Source organism: Tinamus guttatus, unplaced genomic scaffold (genome assembly GCF_059628265.1).
Source record: "Tinamus guttatus ecotype Peru unplaced genomic scaffold, ASM5962826v1 Tinamus_guttatus_pri_ptg000546l, whole genome shotgun sequence".
NCBI lineage: Eukaryota > Metazoa > Chordata > Aves > Tinamiformes > Tinamidae > Tinamus > Tinamus guttatus.
The window spans coordinates 2,029,483-2,048,521 of record NW_028289080.1 but is presented as its reverse complement, the minus strand read 5'-3'; the positions used below and the strand labels follow the sequence as shown (position 1 = coordinate 2,048,521).

Here is a 19,039-nt window from a genome sequence, read left to right as displayed (position 1 = left end):
ACGGGGCACAGGGTGGCATCCAGGCAGGTTTGGAAGATCTCCAGAGAAGGAGACTCCACAGCCTCTCTGGGCAGCCTGTCCCGAGGCTCTGTCACCCTCACAGCAAAGAACACACATCATATGGATGAGGAGACAGGGCACAATTCAGGCCCCCTCCCAGGTGAAATGTGCAGTGGGGTCGTCCTGGGAAGGGGAAATTTAGGATTTTACTTCCTTATTTTATTTTATTTATTTTATTTTTTCAGTTGTTCATTCTCCATTGCTTTTTGCAGCCGCTGCCTTGGAGGGTAGTGTAGGTGGGGGCCCAGAGCTGCCTGCACCCCAGAGATTAGGGAGTCTTGGGAGCCTAGCCCAGCCCTGCTGGCCCCCGATAAAACCCATCCCGCGCCTACATGTGCTTTGGACACCCTGGAAAGCCCGTGTGGCCTCGGGGGCTGCCCTGTGGACACACAATGACACTGCGCCCTGGTTTTGGGGTGCTCCCGGCTTCCCTGAAATCCTCCTTCTCCCAGCACCATGCAGTGGCATCCGATGGAGGGTTGGATACAGAGGCTGCGGGAGCAGCGCGGCCACCCTGGGGTCCGTGGCTCCCTGGGGGGCCCCAATGCTGACAGCTGCGTGCCGGCATTTTTAGATCCCGGCCTGTCCTATCTATATCCCAAATGCCATTGCGGGCGGCTCCGGCAGCTGTTGCCCGGTTGCTTTCGGGCATGCAGGAGACGGGCCTGGCGCAGTGGGAGGCTCCGCATAGGCCCAGGTGCCCGCAAACACCGCGGCTGGTTGCCCCGCTAAATCCCCCTGAGCGGATTAACCGGCAAGTCTTAGCGGCAAATCCCGTGCGGTGGTGAGCACTGCCGCCCAGCTCTCCGCGGGCCGGAGAGCGTGCGCCGCTCCAGCGATGCCCCTATCCGCTCTGCTGTTGTCACCGGGAAAACTCAGCTCCCACGCGCTGTCCCGACAGGGGCCTGTTCCCGCTAGCTGAAGGACACCTGGCCGGGGGACACCGGGAACATGACCTCGGAGAATGACTACGACCACCTGGAGATCCAGCAGCAGTACAGCCGCATCAACGTGCGCTGGGACGCCTCCGACGATGAGCTCGACAACGACAACAGCTCGGCCCGCCTCTTCGAGCGCTCCCGCATCAAGGCGCTGGCAGGTCTGGGGCTCTGCATACCCCCCCAGCCCTCCTGAAACATGCCTGGGGGTCAGCCCAACAGCAGGGACTCAGCAATGCCCTCCGCCACATCCTGCATCTGGTTTTCCATTGGTCCTTTCCATTCATCCCTCTGTCTTCTTGGGTCCCCTCCGCCTCCCTAAGTACCTTCTGTCCCCCGAGGTCCCTTCTGGCATGATGCTGTGGTCTGTCCCCAGCACCAGGTGCCACCCTGCCTCTTCTCGTTGCAGACGAGCGGGAGGCCGTGCAGAAGAAAACTTTCACCAAGTGGGTGAACTCCCACTTGGCCCGGGTGACGTGCCGCATCTCTGATCTCTACATGGACCTCCGAGATGGACGGGTGCTCATTAAACTGCTGGAGGTGCTTTCAGGAGAACTCCTGGTATGATTCCCCTCTCGCTGGAGACCCTTGGGACAGAGCCGTGCCTCCCAGGAGGCTGGGGCTGGCCTGCTCTGGCTGTCAAACGGGTATGGTTGGTTAGGACAGTTTGGGGACATGCTGGTACCAAAGAGGCGGTCCCTGCTCCTGCAGGGTGTCACCAGCAGCCAGCGGGCAGGGATGGTGACGCTTCACTAGCGAGGGGAGGGTGCTGCGGGGCTGGGCCAGGGCGGGCGCTGAGTGCGGCCGCCCCCCAGCCCAAGCCCACCAAGGGCCGCATGCGGATCCACTGCCTGGAGAACGTGGACAAGGCGCTGCAGTTCCTCAAGGAGCAGCGGGTGCACCTGGAGAACATGGGCTCCCACGACATCGTGGACGGCAACCACCGCCTCGTCCTCGGCCTCATCTGGACCATCATCCTGCGCTTCCAGGTGGGAACAGTGCCAGGGGCCAGGCCTAGCTGGGCTGCACTGTGTCCCCTCAGGGTGCCCCTGCCCTCCATGAGGTTGGCAGCACGGGGCCCACGGTGCTGCCCCAAGGGGATCCGTCCCCCGTGGAGCTCCTCCAGCCCCAGGCATGTCCTTCTGCCCCCCCAGATCCAGGACATCATCGTGCAGACGCAGGAGGGCCGGGAGACGCGCTCTGCCAGGGATGCGCTGCTGCTCTGGTGCCAGATGAAGACGGCGGGGTAGGTGGCAGGACCCTGGGCGCGTCTGGACCGGCTGGTGGAGTCTGGGGGTGCCCAGGGGAGAAAGAGTCCGGGAAGGGCAATGACCATCGTGGTACGTGTCCCTCCCACAGGTACCCCCACGTGAACGTCACCAACTTCACCTCGAGCTGGAAGGATGGGCTGGCATTCAATGCCCTCATCCACAGGCACAGGTAAGCGGAGCTGCGCAGTCAGCCTCGTTCCCGGCGCCACTGCCAGGAGAAGCCAAGGCAGCCTGGGGAAGAGGTGGCAAGAGGTGCTGGCTGCTACAACAGCTGGTCCAGCAGGGTCACAGTCCCTTTGTTGGATGTGTCACCACTGTCTGAAACTTTCTGTCCTCAGGCCTGAGCTGGTTGACTTCCACAACCTGACCAAATCCAACGCCCGGCACAACCTGGAGCATGCGTTCAGCGTGGCGGAGAGGCACCTGGGCATCACTCCACTCCTGGACCCTGAAGGTAGGGCCACGAGGCTGGCCCGGGCCTGGCGCAGGACAACGCACAGGCTGGACCATGGTGGGTGCGTGAGGCTGAACCCTATCCCTTGCTCTGGGCAGACGTGTTCACCGAGAACCCCGATGAGAAGTCCATCATCACCTACGTGGTGGCCTTCTACCACTACTTCTCCAAGATGAAGGTGCTGGAGGTGGAGGGAAGACGTCTGGGCAAGGTAGGGGGTGGCATCAGGGCCACTGTTGGGGATGTGCTGGGGCATGGCGCCGGTGCCCGGGCACGGAGAGAGGGTGCTCAGTGCCGGTCCCCGCTGCAGGTGATCGAGCACGCCAAGGAGACAGAGCGGATGATCGAGGGCTACAGTGGGCTGGCCTCCGACCTGCTCACCTGGATCGAGCAGACCATCGCCTCCCTCAACAGCCGCAACTTTGCCAACTCGCTGGCGGGCGTGCAGCAGCAGCTCCAAGCCTTCAGCACCTACCGCACTGTGGAGAAACCCCCCAAGTAAGTGCCCTGAGCCTCTCCTGCCCCAGCAGGAGGCTGGTGCTGGGCCCTTTGCTGGGTGGCATGGCACTCCTGCACACCCCAGGGCTGAGTTCTCTCTGGGACAGGTTTCAGGAGAAGGGCAACTTGGAGGTGCTCCTCTTCACCATCCAGTCACGGATGCGGGCCAACAACCAGCGTGTGTACACCCCACATGAGGGCCGGCTGGTCTCCGACATCAACAGGGTAGGTGACCCGTGTTGTCAAGCCCTCCTGGGCACTTTCGGGTTGGCTAGCAGAGCAAAATGTTATGGGGAGGACGTGTGGGGTAGTTTTGGGGACGGATGTCAGCCACCAGTTCACACTGTTCGCTCAGGCCTGGGAGCAGCTGGAGAAAGCGGAGCACGAGCGGGAGCTGGCGCTGCGCAACGAGCTCATCCGGCAGGAGAAGCTGGAACAGCTGGCGCGGCGCTTCGACCGCAAGGCGGCCATGCGGGAGGCCTGGCTGAGCGAGAACCAGCGCCTGGTGGCACAGGTAAGAGAGACGCGGGCAGGGCCACGCACCTGACTTGGACACCCGGAGCGGGGATCACCAGAGACTTTTCTTTGGGCAGGATAATTTTGGCCAAGACTTGCCGGCAGTGGAGGCGGCCAAGAAGAAGCACGAGGCCATTGAGACAGACACAGCTGCCTACAAAGAGCGTGTGCAAGCCATCGAGGCCGTGGCGAAGGAGCTAGAGGCAGAGAACTACCATGACATCAAGCGCATCAATGGGCGCAAGGACAACATCCTGCGGCTCTGGGAATATCTCCTGGAGCTGCTGCGCGCCCGGCGCCAGCGACTTGAGATGAACCTCACCCTGCAGCACCTCTTCCAGGAGATGCTGCACAGCATCGACTGGATGGATGAGATCAAGGTGAGCTGCGGCGAGGGGGGCACCAGCCTCATGGTCTACAACAGCCGTGTTGCTGCAGTCTGGGGACATGGAGGCAGCTAGAGAAGCGGCACTAGGGCATATGGCTGGCAGCAATGCCCAGGCTCAATGCTGGCCGTGGCCTGGCACTCATCCAAAGGGTCCCCATGGCTCGGTGGTGGGATGTCCCCACTGCCCTAGAAGAGCTGTGACAGCTTGTGCCCTCACGCAGGCGCAGTTGGCATCACCTGAATTTGGGAAGCACCTGCTGGAAGTAGAAGACCTCCTGCAGAAACACCGGCTGCTGGAGGGCGACATGGCCATGCAGGCAGAGAAGGTTCGGGCTGTGAGCAGCGCTGCCCTCCGCTTCGCTGATGCCGAGGGTAGGTGTGCTCTTGTCTGTGGGGCAGTTGCGCGGCGCAGGAGATGGGGCGCCGTGCTAATGCGTGCCCGCGCTCTGCCCTGCCAGGGTACCGGCCCTGCGACCCCAAAGTCATCCGGGACCGTGTGAGCCATCTGGAGATGTGCCGGCGGGAGCTGCAGGCACTGGCGGCCCAGAGGAAGGCTCGCCTGGAGCAGTCCAAGTGTCTCTGGAAATGCTTTTGGGAGCTGGATGAGGCAGAGGGCTGGATCAAGGAGAAGGAGCAGATCTACTCCTCCATGGACTATGGCAAGGACCTCACCAGCGTCCTTCTCCTGCAGCGCAAGCACGCAGCCTTCGAGGCCGAGCTGCGGGCCCGGGGCGGCCAGCTGGAGCAGGCGCTGGCGACCGGCGAGCGCCTCGTGGCCGCGGGGCATGCCGAGGCGGCCCGGCTGCGGGGCCGCATGGCCGAGGTGCGGGCGCTCTGGGCCCAGCTGCAGGAGCTGGCCGCTTTCCGACAGAGGAGCCTGCGGGACGCCGAGAGCTTCTTCCAGTTCCAGGTGGACGCGGATGAGCTCAAGGCTTGGCTGGAGGATGCCTGGCGGCTGGCGGGCAGCGAGGAGCTGGGCAATGACGAGTCTTCCACGCGGGCGCTGGTGAAGAAGCACCAGGAGCTGCTGGAGGAGCTGGCTAGAGCTGAGCAGCTTCTCAGCAGCCTGGGGCAGCAAGCCGAGGAGTTCCCTGCTGCGCTGCGCGCTGACCCGGACACCCAGAGCCGCCTGGCGGCCCTGCGGCCGCTCTACAGCGAGGTGGCGAGCCTGGCCGAGCTGCGGCGACGGAAGCTGCAGGACAGCCTGGACCTTTACACCATCTTCAGCGAGAGTGATGCTTGCCAGCTCTGGATGGGCTCAAAGGAGACGTGGCTGGAGCAGATGGAGGTCCCCAGCACGTTGGAGGACCTCGATGTGGTCCAGCACAGGTACGGGCTCTGTGAGGGAGGATGGGTACCTGCCACTTCTAGGGACAAGACCTACGGCTCGTGGTGGGGCCCATTCTTAGCCCTTGTGCTTGACAGGCTTGACAACCTGGAGCAGGAGATGAGCAGCTTGGCCTCCCAAATTGATGGTATCAACCGGGCAGCCGATGGCCTGATTGAGGGTGGGCACCCACGCAGCACCCAGGTCCGGCAGTGTCAGGAGCAGCTCAACACCAGGTATGTGCGTCACAAAGATGAAGGGGATTGAACCATTTTGGCAGCTCCTACTGCATTTGGGCACTTTGATCGCTCTACTGGAAGCTTGGGGGATGTTGGCAAATGGGTTTGAATGTTTGGGACTTTGTTCCCTCACTCCCACACCCTTGGCTACTCATGCTGCAGGGTATGAGTGTCCCCATGTGGCCACCACCTGGCCCTGCACCTGGCCAAGCCACAGTAGCGTCTGGGCAGAGTGGCCCTGACTCTCTCTGCTGTGCAGATGGGGCAGGTTTCGGGAGCTGGTGGCCCAGCGGCGGAAAGCCGTGGACTCGGCGCTGAGCCTGCTCAACTACTGCGTGGACTGCGAGGAGACCTGCAAGTGGATCCTGAGCAAGACCCGTGTGGTGGAATCCACGCAGGACATGGGCCGGGACCTGGCCGGCGTGCTGGCCATCCAGCGCAAGCTGTACGGCATCGAGCGGGAGCTGGCTGCCATTGAGAGCCGCCTGGGCAGCCTGCGGCCCCAAGCCCAGCGCCTGGCCGAGGATCACCCAGACCTGGCAGCAGACATCCAGGAGCGCCTGGGGGCCACGACAGCCGCTTGGGAGGAGCTGCAGGGCGCCCTGCAGAGCCAGGCGGCCTCGCTGGGTGAAGCTGGCAAGCTGCAGCGCTTCCTGCAAGACCTCGACGACTTCCAGGCCTGGCTCTTCGGGGCACAGAAAGCCGTCGCCTCGGATGAGGTGCCAGCGTCGCTGGCTGAAGTTGAGCAGCTCCTCCGGCAGCACATGGCCGCCCAGGAGGACATTGAGCAGCACGAGGCCGCCTACAACAACGTGAAGGAGATGGGCGAGCGGGTGACACAGGGCCAGGCGGACCCCGAGTACGAGCAGCTCCGGCAGCGCCTGGAGGGCATGGACACGGGCTGGGGTGCGCTGCGCAAGATGTGGGACACCCGGCACCGCTTCCTCACCCAGTGCCTCGGCTTCCAGGAGTTTCTCCGTGACGCCAAGCAGGCTGAAGTCCTCCTCAGCAACCAGGTAGGTGCAGGGGCCTTGGTGCTCACAGGAGGTCTGTGCTCTGGCCCGAGGTGGCTCTTGCTAGCACAAGCCATGTCTGTCAGCCACCCTGGGTGGAGGCATCCCCCATGCGGAAGGATAAGGTGGCCGTGGAGATGTCACCATGTCAGGCATGGCCAGCTCTTGGCCCTAAATGGCCTTTAGGGCTCCTAAATCTTGGCACGGACCTGGATCCGGGCAGGCAATGAAGCCATTCTCCTGGGCCCATACTGGGGAGGCCACACTGGGGCGCTGCACACATTGAGGGCTGGTGACACCCCCAGGGGGGTGGCTGTGGTCACATCGGGCGACGCATGGTGGCGGTGGCCCGCAGCACTTAGCTGCTCCGTGCTGCAGGAGTACACGTTGGCTCACCTGGAGCTGCCCGGCACACTGGAGGGCTCGGCCGCTGCCCTGCGGAGGTTTGAGGACTTCCGTACCGGCATGGAAAGCAGTGAGGAGAAGATCCCCAGCACGGTGGCAAGCGGCGCCAAGCTGGTGGCTGATGGCAACATCTTCTCTGAGAAGATCACAGAGAAGTGTCAGAGCCTGCAGGAAAGGTGAGTCCAGCCTCAGTATGGAGGGCAAGGGGTCGACAAGGTCTGTTCCAGGGCAGACGAGTGGATTTTGCCCTTCTCTGTCCCACTCAGGCACAGGGCAAATGTGGCCAAGGCGCAGGAGGCGGCAGGTTTGCTGCAAGACAACCACGAGTTGCAGACCTTTCTTCAGAACTGGCAGGAGGTATGGGAAGAGCGGACGCGGGTGGGTATGGGGTAGCCTCAGGGCCCAAAGGAACATGTTATATTCGCATCTTCTGAGCTCTCCTGCCCTGTCTTGGGCCTTGGGTGAGGGTGCACCAGGGCACCAGGGTCTGTGGGCTCCATAGCACTATGAGCGTGCCCAAGCCATGACGCCCGTTCTGTCCTTCTGCCAGCTCACCCTCTGGATCAACGAAAAGATGCTGACGGCGCAGGATAAGTCCTACGGCACAGCCCGGAGCCTCCACAGCAAGTGGTTGAAGCACCAGGCTTTCATGGCAGAGCTGGCTGCCAACCAGAGCTGGCTGGAGAAGATTGACAAGGTAAATCCCAGTGATGGTGGCATATGGCTTCAGCAGGGCTGGGAGCTCTGACGCCTTCGCCAAGGCAGGGAAAAGCCACCAGGGATGCTCTGCGGTGATGTGGGAGCATTCCTCTAAGTGGCGGGTGGGGAGATTCCCTCCTGGAGCACAGGGGTTCCTGGGTTTGGCCTGCATGATGCAGGGACTCACTGTACACCAACTCCCTTCGTGTGCTGGCAGGAAGGGAAGGAGCTGGCAAGTCGCAAGCCGCAGTATGGGGCGCTGGTGTCGCAGCGCCTGGGAGAGCTGCATGCACTGTGGGACCAACTACGGGCGGCCACCGAGGAGAAAGCCCAGCAGCTCTTCGAGGTCAACCGCGCAGAGCTGTGTGCCCAGAGCTATGGCGACTTGGACCGTTGGCTTGGCGAGATGGAGGAGGAGTTGCGTGCCGCCGAGCAGGCGAAAGACCTCACCAGCACCAACCTGCTGCTGAAGAGGCTGACAGTGAGTGGGATGGCACCCCAAGGTTGAAGAGACCGAGGCCTCCATCCCCTTGCTTGGCAGCTTCCATAACTCCTTGTGGCAGGCTGAGAACTGCCTGGAGCACTAAGCATCCTGCAAGCCGGGGTGGGCTCGGGGTGTCAGCCCTTCTCTGCGTTAGCACCCAGCAGTGCCACGCTGTTGTCGGAAGACCCAGACCCTTTGTGGTCGCTCCATGGGAAGGCTCTCCTCACAAAACCCTGGGAAAAGGAGTGAAAATGCAGGCACAGCCTGAGGCTTGGTGGGATGTTCTTCAGCCGCATCCCCAGGGCAGGCAGGGAGCCTCATCCAGTACTACCATAATACAGCAAATTGCTGTCATAGTTGTTGGTGCCTTGAATCAAAGACTCTCGTGGAGCTGTTCCTCCAGCTCCTTCAAGAAAAGGATATCACCTCAAGGTTTCCTTCAGGTATAGGTACAAAATACCCAACTGGATCACCTGACTGCCACAAGCTCAGGTTGAGATTGCAGGTTGGAATCACCAGGAACAAGCAAGGCTGGGGCTGAGCCCAAGTTGGTTCTGTTGGTCGGGGTCTGCTGGTGTGGAAGGGAGTCCACTTTCCAGACAGGTTTGGGTGTGGGGTTAAGTCCACTTTCCAGGCAGGGTTTGGCCACACCACCACTCTTCTCTTCCAGAGACTGGAAGAGCAAGTAGGAGCACGAAAGAAAGAGATGGAAGAGTTGGTGTCACAAGGGGCCCCACTTGGAGGGACTGCGCAGGAGGCGGACAGCCAGGAGCAGAAACTCCAGCAGCGATTCCTCGAGCTGCTGGAGCCCTTGGAGAGGAGGAGGAAGGAATTGGAGTCATACAAGGCCATGTACCAGCTCGGGCGGGATCTGGAGGATGAGGCGGTGAGCTCCCTCCCGTGACGGGACCCTTTATTTGCACCCCCCATGCTCCTTGGGCCAGCATCCCTGCCCAGTATCCCAACTCCGCTAGCTCCTGGCAAACACACCCCAACTCTGCTCAGCCTTGAGCCCCACGGAGGCCAGCAGAGACCCCATGCCCACAGCATCTGCTGTGGGGAGCCCCGAGGGTGCCTGGCCAGCACCATGGGGCAGGGGCTGCAGCAGGGCCTCCGCAAGCTCTCAGCAGGGTGCTTTCGCCCAACAGCTCTGGGTGCAGGAGAGGCTGCCACGGGCAAGGTCCACGGACCACGGCACTGACCTCCAAACTGTGCAGCGCCTCATGAAGAAGAACGAGGTGAGTCTGTGCGGAGCAGCATTAGCTGCTGCGGGGCACCAGGATGGGACTTGGTACTGGATCAGGGTCTCTGCCCTGGCCCCTTTGCCTTTGTCGAGGCTTCTGGGGGTTCCCTCCCTCCTCTACCTCCTCCTCCACTACCACAGCACCATGTTTTGAGCCCGAGGCGGGCACCTGAGCCATCACCCAGGCTGGTCCCTGTGGGCACTGGGGGGATGCAGAGGGCCCCGGGCACTGGGGCGGGCGCTGTAGCGGGCGGGCACCATGGTGGTTCAGCTCAGGGACACCGGGGCCGTGCGTGGGCGCAGCCTCCTGCCCATGATACCCTCCTGGCAGACCTTGCAGAAGGAGCTGGCAGGCCATGCCCCGCGGGTGGCCGAGGTGCTGAGCCGGGGCGACGCCATGGTGGCAGAGGCCGGCGGGCAGTGCCCGGAGCTGGAGGAGCAGCTGCGGGAGCTGCGGGGGCTGTGGGACACCCTGCAAACGGAGACCAGCAACCGCCTCCGGCGCCTGCGCGAGGCCAACGAGGCCCAGCAGTACTACCTGGATGCCAGCGAGGCCGAGGCCTGGATCAGCGAGCAGGAGCTCTACATGACGGCAGATGAGAAGCCCAAGGTATGAGGCAGCACTTACGCCCATTTAATGCCCGAGGGCCTCTCGGGGATCCACTGTGCCAGGTCATGCCATGCCCTACCGTGCCCTACCATGTCGTGCCAGCAGCAGGGACTGAGCTCACGATGGCTTGGGATGAAGGCAGGATGTGTCTCCAAAGGGCAGGCGCTGGGTCCCCGCCCCCCTGAGCCTGCCATACCCCACGGTCGTGTCTGTGCTGCTGCAGGGTGAAGAGAGTGGCTTGGTGATGCTGAAGAGACATGTCCGGCAGCAGCGATCCATTGAGGACTACGGCCAGAACATCAAGGAGTTGGCAGGGAGGGCTCAGCAGCTGCTCTCCGCTGGCCACCCCGAGGGGTAGGTGCCACCCGTGTCCCTTGGGCCAGGGCTGTTCGCATGGTGTCCTCAGCACCTTGGCAGGCTCGTGGTTAGGTGAAGTTTAGGTGCTGAGGAAGCTCTGGTGCTGTTTGGTGCCATGGTACCTTGGTCGGGCTGGTGGCACTGCTAGCCCCCAGCTCCGCCGGTCACCCCAGATTCTGAGATGCCAATGTGGGGGTCTAGGTAGCCCAAAACGTACCTTCAGTGGGTTTTCTTCCCCCAAAAGTCACTTGGTGCATTAAATGTCTCATGAGGGTCCGCTGGGTGGCAAGGAGCAGGCACCGCGGGCAGCCTGGGGCCATGCCGGGTGAGAACTGGGGTGTCTGTGTGCCTGGGGCCGTGCAGGGAGCAGATCATCCGGCTGCAGGGCCAGATGGACAAGCACTACGCGGGGCTGAAGGAGGCGGCCGAGGAGCGGCGGCAGAGGCTGGAGAACATGTGCCACCTCTTCCAGCTGAAGCGAGAGGTGGAGGACCTGGAGCAGTGGATTGCCGAGCGTGATGTGGTGGCCTCCTCCCAGGAGATGGGGCAGGACTTTGACCACGCCACGGTGAGTCTGACGAGGGCTTCTGGGGTTGGCGTGCAGCTGGAGCGGGAGATGCAAGGCATGGCATCGTGCTGGGGGCCAGCACGTGCCCTCAGGTGACAGGTGGGACCGTCCTTCCCTCCAGCTGCTGCGGGAGAAGTTTCGTGAGTTTGCGTGGGAGACTGGCAGCGTGGGGCAGGAGCGCGTGGACCGGGTGAACTTGACCATTGAGGACCTCATCGACGCGGGGCACACGGAGGCCGCCACCATGGCCGAGTGGAAGGACGGGCTGAACGAGAGCTGGGCTGACCTCCTGGAGCTCATTGACACACGTAGGCAGCTCCTCTCTGCCTCCCATGACCTGCACAAATACTTCTACGATGCTTCCGAGATCCTTGCCCTCATTGCGGAGAAGCGGAAGGAGCTGCCCCAGGACCTGGGCTGCGACACCAGCACAGCCAAGGCTTTCCACCGCATGCACACCGCCTTCGAGCGGGACATCCAGCTGCTGGAGACACGGGTAAGCCCGAGTCAGGGATTGTGATGGGGTCCCCAGGTAAGCAGGACATGAGGAGGACGGGATGCAGCCCCCTGGCACTCTCCATATCTGTGGGGCAGGTGCAGCAATTTCGGGAGGTGGCAGCACGCTTGCAGACAGCATATGCTGGGGAGAAGGCCGACAGCATCCAGCAGCAGGAGCAGGAGGTGGTGAAGGCCCTGAGGGCGCTGCTGGAGGCCTGCAGCGGACGGCGGGCCCAGCTCCTGGACACGGCCGAGAAATTTCGCTTCTTCAGCATGGTGCGGGACCTCCTCTCCTGGATTGAGAGCATCATCCGGCAGATCGAGACGCAAGAGAAGCCCAGGTAACGGTGCTCGCAGCAGGCGCGTAGCCCCAGGGCCCTGTGTGGTGGTGTGTGGCCTTGATGCAGACACCTCTCCTTCCCAAGGGACGTCTCCTCTGTGGAGCTGCTCATGAAGTACCACCAGGGCATCAAGGCAGAGATCGACACAAGGGACAAGAGCTTCGCCACTTGCATTGACTTGGGCAAGAAGCTGCTGCAACGCAAGCACCATGAGGCACCTGAGGTGAGGGCGGGTTGCGGCTTGGGGCAGCCCCCATGCCGAGTGCTGGGGTGCCAGGGGCAAACACAGCCCCAGGAGAGATCCAGCAGGTCCGCTTGGGCTCATGGGGATGGATGCCAGGGGTTTCTGGGGTACCCACAGGGTACACAAATCACGTGTTGGCCCGACCAACCTTCCTGTACATCCTTGGCAGCCCGCACCCAGCCTGGCTTGCAGAGGTTTTACTGGGAGACAGGATCAGGGACTGAGAGCCAACTGCCTGGAGGATCCTCTGTTTCCTGACCCCTCTGGTCCCCAAAGCCACCTGCCTTGGCCTGGCGAGGTGCCCGCTTGAAGCTATCCCACAGCAATGACACTCGCGTTTCCCGCAGATCAAGGCCAAGCTGGTGGAGCTGGTGGAGAGGAGGAGGATCATGATGGAGACGTGGGACAGGCGCTTGGACTGGCTACGCCTGCGTGAGTGCAAGGAGAGGGCAGTGGTTCAGCGGGCAGTGAGGGGGACACCGCCAGGTGCTGCCATATGGCTTGGCTCCCCCGGGGCCACCGGAGTGGCACATGTCCATGCCACAGGGCTGAGGTGGCCCTCGTCTTCCCTGCAGTGCTGGAGGTGTGCCAGTTCTCCAGGGACGCCTCGGTGGCCGAGGCCTGGCTCATCGCGCAGGAGCCCTACCTGGCCAGCGGCGATTACGGGCACACGGTGGACAGTGTGGAGAAACTGCTCAAGAGGCACGAGGCCTTTGAGAAGTCCACGGCGACCTGGGAGGAGCGTTTCGCTGCCCTGAGGAAGCTGACCACGGTGAGGAAGACCAAGGCTCCAGCATCCTCCCAGGGTGCCGTAGGCTGCCTAGCCCCATCACGAATGGGCACAGCCAGCCCCAGATCACCCTGAGAATGGGTTGTTGCCTCAGTTTCCCCATCCCCTAGAGCCCCCTTGCCATGGCCATCCGTGCTCCTGGCCACAGCCTGTCTGCTCACATCTTCACCCCCTTCCCTGGCAGCTTGAGCTCCTGGGCAAGCGGAAGCTGCAAGAGGAGCCGGAGCAGGGCAAGGCAACGCGGAGGTCGGCTCCCGACTACAACTTGGATCTGGATGCTGAGCTGGACGTGGGGTAAGAAGTGCCTTTACAGGGCACAGGGGCCAGCCAACATGCCCAAATGGCATGTTGCACCTCTGGCAGGGATTAGTCCCTGGAGCAGCCAAGAGGTCCCAGCTCACCTATGAAGTCTAAAGGTGGGCGTGATTTTCAACGTTTCAACATCGTTTTTTTTTCTTTCTTCTTCCCTAAAGCGAAACATGAAATTTTTTTTTTAGCGATTTACCCTTTCTGAGCAAGACCACCCATAGGTAAATGGATGCAAGCAAAACAGGAGAGCCAAAGACTCAACCACAACCCTTGGTCTTGCTTCAGCGCCGTCTTTCAGGGGCTTTTATTTTTCTGTGGAAAAAGAACATAACAGGGAAAAACCTGGTTGTATCCTTGTTTTCTGCTATTGGACAAGCTTCTCCTTGGGACTCAAGGCCGTTCTACTACAGGATGTTAAACACCCGTCACGCTCCAGCCCAGGGGTGGCTGCGCTTCCTGGTGGGATGGTGGGATTTGCCTCCACGCTGGCAGGCCTGGGCTGTTGGGGGTTGCTCTGTGAAGCTCAAGGCACAAAATCGCCCTTCTGAAACAGTCCCCCCACCACTCCTGCATCCATGCAGGGACGCCGTGTGCGGTTGTGTCCCTGAAAAGGCTGCTTCCGTGCCACAGGTCTGAGGAGGAAGAGGAGAAGAAGAAGGGCTTAGTAGTGCAGGATGCCTCTCCACCTGCCTCCCATGGACCAGAACCGGTCAGTTGATTTTTAGCTTTCTCCTTTCCCAGCACCACAAAAGTGTCCCCGTGTTTTCCACAGGCACTTGGCAGATTTCTCCCCATGAACCCCTCCATGGCATGCTGATGGCTCCCTGGTCCCCACTCCATGTTTGCTCTCCCTCCCTTCCTCGTGCTGGATCTGCCAGGGAAGGGCCTGTGAACCGCATGTTGAGGCCTTGAGTTGCTCCTTGAGTTAAATAAATGTTGGCATAACCCCAAAATGCCAGGCGGCCACCAGGCATGCAGGCCAAACCTTCCCTTGCGCCTTGGTTCATTCCCACGTGGCCTTGCCCAGGGTTAGGGGATCCTATGCAATGTGCCCTGCATGTTCTGCCCCTGGAGCACGCCGGGTCAGGCAGGAACATGCTGGTGCATGGCCTCGACCCACGCAAGCCCCATAGGGCTACGAGCCTGAAGATGCTGCTGTCGGCAGGGCAGGGGGGCCTGGCTGTCCCTGCTGCCGGTGGTGGGCAAGCCAGAAGGTCCATCTGGCGCCGGGGAAGAGGCTGCAGGCAGCACTCGCTCTGTTGCGTCGCGGGCAGGAAGTGCCGCGCTGTGCTGCGAGCAAACGGGGAGCTCAGCTCGCTGCATCCCTGCCCGGCCTGGGCTCCCTGGCACGGGGCTCGGGCAAGCTGGCAGAGCTGCGGCTGCCCAGCACCTCTGCAGGAGCATGGCAGCGGCCGGGAGGTTGTGAAGTGCCACGTGGGAGCCCCAGGGAGATGGTACCTAAAGGCGGTGGCGTGCCCTGGGGAAGACAAGAGCGCTGGAGCTGCCTGCCCCACCGAGGGTAGATCCATCCATCCTCTGTTGATGGTGAAGCCCCAGGAGAAAGCTGGAGGACTTGCACCCACAGTGCACCCACAGGCTCAGAGGGAACAGCGGGCAGAGCTGCCCACAAGCACACAGCAATGGTGCTCACAGTTGGCTGTGCCCCCGCCGGCACCTGAGCACATGTCCATGGAGGCACCATCACCACTACCGTGTGCGGCATCGTCACCCCGTGTGCCAACTGCCCTGCGTTCACCACCGCCTTCTCTGCTCCTCCTGTCTGCTCTATCTGCTCGGGCACAGGATCCTCTTCTGCTCGCTCTGCCTGCTCAGGGACATGGACATCTTCTGCCTGCTTGGGGGCAGGGTCCCCCCTCCTGCCTTCTCTGCCTTCTTGGGGGACAGGACCCTGCTCTCCCTGCTTGGGGACAGGATGTGCTTGTGCCTGTGCTGCCTGCTTGGGTCACGGTCACCTTCTGGCTGCTTGGGGACAGGATCCCTCCTCCTCTCCACGACACGCATTGTGCAACTGCTCCCTGTGCTCTCTAGCTGTGGCTGCCTGCAGTGGCTGTGGCCCAAGGATGCCTAGACAGATGCCTGGGGCTGTGCCGTAAGGCTCAGATCACTGAGGACCTTCCTGGAACTCCCCCGTGGCTCCAGGCACAGGCAAAGGAGGAGAGAGCTGTGCACCCACTCTCATATGGGTATCTCATCCATCTACTTGCAAGAGCCACTGGACACTGCGGAATGCTCAAACCATGTCCGCTCACAGCCCAACATCCCCTTCCTGGAGTCCCAGCCTGCTGCGATCATCTCCTCTTCAAAACTGGAGCCAGGCCTGGGATGCCCAGCCCTTGCCGGGTGGGCCATGGCCCAGCTCCACTTCCTGGGTGTTTTTTTTCCTTTGCCTCGCCGTCCATGCTCAAGGATTTGCTCGTGGCTCCGTGGTCAAGGGTCTGCTCGTGCCGTGGATGGGAGATGATAGCTCCATCCTCATCAGTTCTCCCCCTTCTGCCATGATTTCTGCTCCCTCATCCCATTTGAGGCAGCTCATTGATGCCAGTGCAACCAGTGTCTGCCCCACTTTGCCTCCTACCTCCCCATGCCCCAGATCCACAGGTCCCTTTGCCAGAGGTATGGGGGCCCAGCACCCAGCCATGTGGGTGCCCAACCCCCTGGAGAGCCCCCTTGGCACCAGGGACGATGCTCCCTTCATGAGACCAGCGTACCAGCCTCATCCAAGGCTGAGCGATGCCAATGCCACGAGTGCCACCAGCACTAGGGCTGGGCTCTGAGGCCATCCTGGAAGGCAGGGCCTTGTCTTGGAGGCATCTCCCTCCAGGTTGGTTGGCAAAGACAGCTGGAAGGACCTCTGCCCCATGGCACCACCATCAGGGGGTGGTTTGGGAGCAGAGGGGACCACTATGGCATGGACAAGATGACACAAGGTGCTGGCATGTGTATTTTCTTGGTGGCAAATGCTGTGGGCAGGGGTCTGCAGGCCCGTGACCAGCCCTAGGCACCCCAAGGTGACTCCCATACAGCTGGCCAGGGGAGGAGGTGATGCCACGTGGCATCCCTTGGGCGTGGGACACGTGGCCCACTTGGTGTCCCGCCGTGTAACACCCACATGTCCCTTTGTGGCAGCCGGTGCGGAGGGAGGTGACAGGCCAGGAGGAGGAGAAGGAAGCAAAGCCGCACGCTCAGGAGGAGCCGGTGGCACCGGGCCTGCGGGAGCCGCGGAGCGAGCTCGAGGAGCCCACCACGCTGCCCGCCCAGCTGGAGCGCGCGAGCGTCCAGCTCGAGGGCTACCTGGGCCGCAAGCATGACCTTGAGGCGGCCACCAAGAGGGCTTCCAACAGGTTGGTGTGGCCCCTGGTTTCTCCCCCCGCCGCCGCGGGCCCCACAGGCGCGTGCCCGCCGCGGTGACGGGGCTGTCGCGGCGCAGGTCGTGGAGCACGCTGTACTGCGTGCTGCGTGGCGGTGAGCTCGCCTTCTACAAGGACGCCAAGAGCCGCGCGCTGGGGGTGCCCTACCACGGTGAGGAGCCCTTCGGGCTGCGCAATGCCCTCTGCGAGGTGGCTGCCGGCTACAAGAAGAAGAAGCACGTCTTCAAATTGAGGTAGGACGCTGCCATGCGCATCCAGGCGGGCCCGAGGGCGCCAAGCCTGCTCATGGGCAACGCGGCATGGCAGGGCCGGTGCCTCCCCGGGACCTCTGCTCTTTCCTAGGCTCGGCAATGGCAGCGAGTGGCTTTTCCATGGCAAGGATGAGGTGAGGGGCAGCAAGTGCTGCCCGGGGTGACGCGGGGTGGCCAGGAGTGTCCAGAGGGAGGTGGCTTGGCTGACAGCAGCCAGGGGGTGGGAGGTGCCAGCAGTGCCCATGAGGACATGGGGTTGCTACCCAGGGAAAGACAAGGTGACCAGTGGTGCCCAGGAAGGACATGGGGTGGCCAGTGGTGCCCAGGGAGTGGCTGGTGGTGTCCAGGAGAAGCCAAGGTGGTAAACAGCACCCAGGAGGACATGGGGTGGCTAGCGATGCCCACAGGGATATGGAGCAACTGGCTGTGCCCTGGTCAGCAGACGCCATGTCCAGGAGGCTGGTGTTTTCTAGCGAGGACAAGCGGTGGCCAGTGGCACCCAGGGGACAGAGGGTAGCCAGCAGTGCCCTGCATGACACAGGGGGGTAGGAGGTGCCTGGAGGGATGAGGGGTGGCCACAGAGCAGACATGGGGGGCCAGAGGGATCCAGGGGTGCCCAGGCTAGGTGCAGCCACCACTGAGCCCAGTGCTCTGCCCGCAGGAGGACATGCACACGTGGCTGCAGAGCCTCAGCACAGCAATAATTGAATCCCAAAGCATCAAGACGAAAACCCAGAGCCTGCCCCTGCCCCTCATCACCGCTGTGGAGCCCAGCCTGGCCAAGAAGGACAAAGAGAAACGGTTCAGCTTCTTCCCCAAGAAAAAGTAGCCGCGCGGGTGAGCCGCCCCCGCCACCCTTCTCCCCCAGCCCTGCACCACCAGCACCCACCCAGCCTGCAGGTCGCGGGTGCCCGCGAGGTGCTGGGGCAGCCGGCACCGAGCTGGGGACAGCAGGGCGAGCATGGCGCAGCTGGAGGCGGGGGGTTGCTCGCGCGTGCACATGCCCCTGCTCATTCCACGTGTGCGTATACGTGCGCACACCTCGGTGTGTGTCCGCGCCACGGTGCGTATGCAGCCATTGTGCATGGAAGGGCGATGCGCACACACTGGTGCGCCTGCCTGCACACAGCTGGACACCTCTGCACAAATGCACGCGTGTCCACCCGTGTGTGAGCACACGTGTGTACCTCTGTGTGCACAGGGGTGCACGCACCCCGGGTTGAATATGCTCTGTGTGTGCACGCACGTGGACATGCACTTCCATGCTTAGGCATGTGCACACACCTACACGTAGGTGAACATGCCCCCAGCGTGCACATGTATGTACAGGCACATGTACAGCTGGGTGCCTACATGGATGTGAATACACACTGGCATGCACAACATATGCACACCTACACCTCGGTGCACACGCCTACCTATATGCCAAGACATACCTGTGTGCACACGTATGTATAGGTACAGCCATGTATATATGCATACGTGTGTATGTACGCATACAGGCCCCTCCAGGTGTATCCCCGCGCGTGCACGCATGCCTGTGTGATGTATACGTATGTGCAGCTCCAGGTGCACGCACACGCGCCCCGGTGCGCTTACCCGCCTGCAGCTGTGCCCCTCCGCGTACGGTTGTGCCCACCCCTCCGCATGCACGCCTGCGTGCATGCCCATAGCGCTGTACGTGGGCACCGCCAGTGCGCGGCGGCAGACGCGCGACCCGTGCCCCTGCGTGTGCCCCTGCCCGGCGCGCTGCCCTGCACGCGCACCCACCACGTCCACGTAAAGCACGAGCGGGCGCTCGCCCCGACACACGTGCATCCACGCGCATGCACCCGCCCTCCCGCCTCCCGCACGCCCTAGGGCTCCCCGGTCCCCTCGTCCCCCTTCGGAAGCCATAAGTCCCCCGGCTGGCGTGCGTGCGGAGGGAGACGGCTGCCCCGCGCGGCACCCCCCAACACCCTGGGCACCAACCAAAGAGCTTTTGCCCACGCGGGCCTGCTGGGTGGTGCGAGCCTGGCCACGGCTCCCGTGGGGCTGGCACCACTTGCCACAGCCCTCGCCCTCACCACAACCCAGCCCAGCACCCCGCAAGCGCCCCTCCGAAAAGCGCTTGGGAAACCAGAGAGTAACTTTTGGTTCATTTCTGT

The 19,039-nt window shown here is 62.5% G+C and overlaps 1 protein-coding gene across 2 annotated transcripts; it reads left to right on the top strand.

Annotated features, from left to right (window-relative positions):
- The first annotated feature begins 954 nt into the window (after positions 1-954).
- On the top strand, positions 955-17,759 carry SPTB (spectrin beta, erythrocytic). 2 transcript variants are annotated; one of them, XM_088534274.1, is made up of 35 exons: positions 955-1,159; positions 1,408-1,559; positions 1,814-1,987; positions 2,153-2,244; positions 2,358-2,438; positions 2,608-2,723; positions 2,822-2,934; positions 3,034-3,221; positions 3,329-3,446; positions 3,577-3,735; positions 3,815-4,117; positions 4,347-4,497; positions 4,584-5,454; positions 5,551-5,688; positions 5,951-6,707; positions 7,083-7,285; positions 7,376-7,466; positions 7,660-7,806; positions 8,026-8,289; positions 8,963-9,178; positions 9,441-9,530; positions 9,867-10,145; positions 10,369-10,499; positions 10,866-11,070; positions 11,192-11,566; positions 11,665-11,909; positions 11,994-12,132; positions 12,501-12,585; positions 12,729-12,925; positions 13,128-13,237; positions 13,883-13,961; positions 16,439-16,614; positions 16,701-16,874; positions 16,984-17,026; positions 17,554-17,759. In XM_088534274.1, exons 1-35 carry the CDS (start codon positions 1,012-1,014, stop codon positions 17,719-17,721), a joined length of 6,978 nt encoding a protein of 2,325 aa, XP_088390400.1. In that variant the 5' UTR covers positions 955-1,011; the 3' UTR covers positions 17,722-17,759. The 2 variants fall into 2 exon arrangements, with proteins under 2 accessions (XP_088390400.1, XP_088390399.1); XM_088534273.1 differs by lacking the exons at positions 13,883-13,961; positions 16,439-16,614; positions 16,701-16,874; positions 16,984-17,026; positions 17,554-17,759 and adding an exon at positions 14,025-14,147.
- The last annotated feature ends 1,280 nt before the right edge of the window (positions 17,760-19,039 follow it).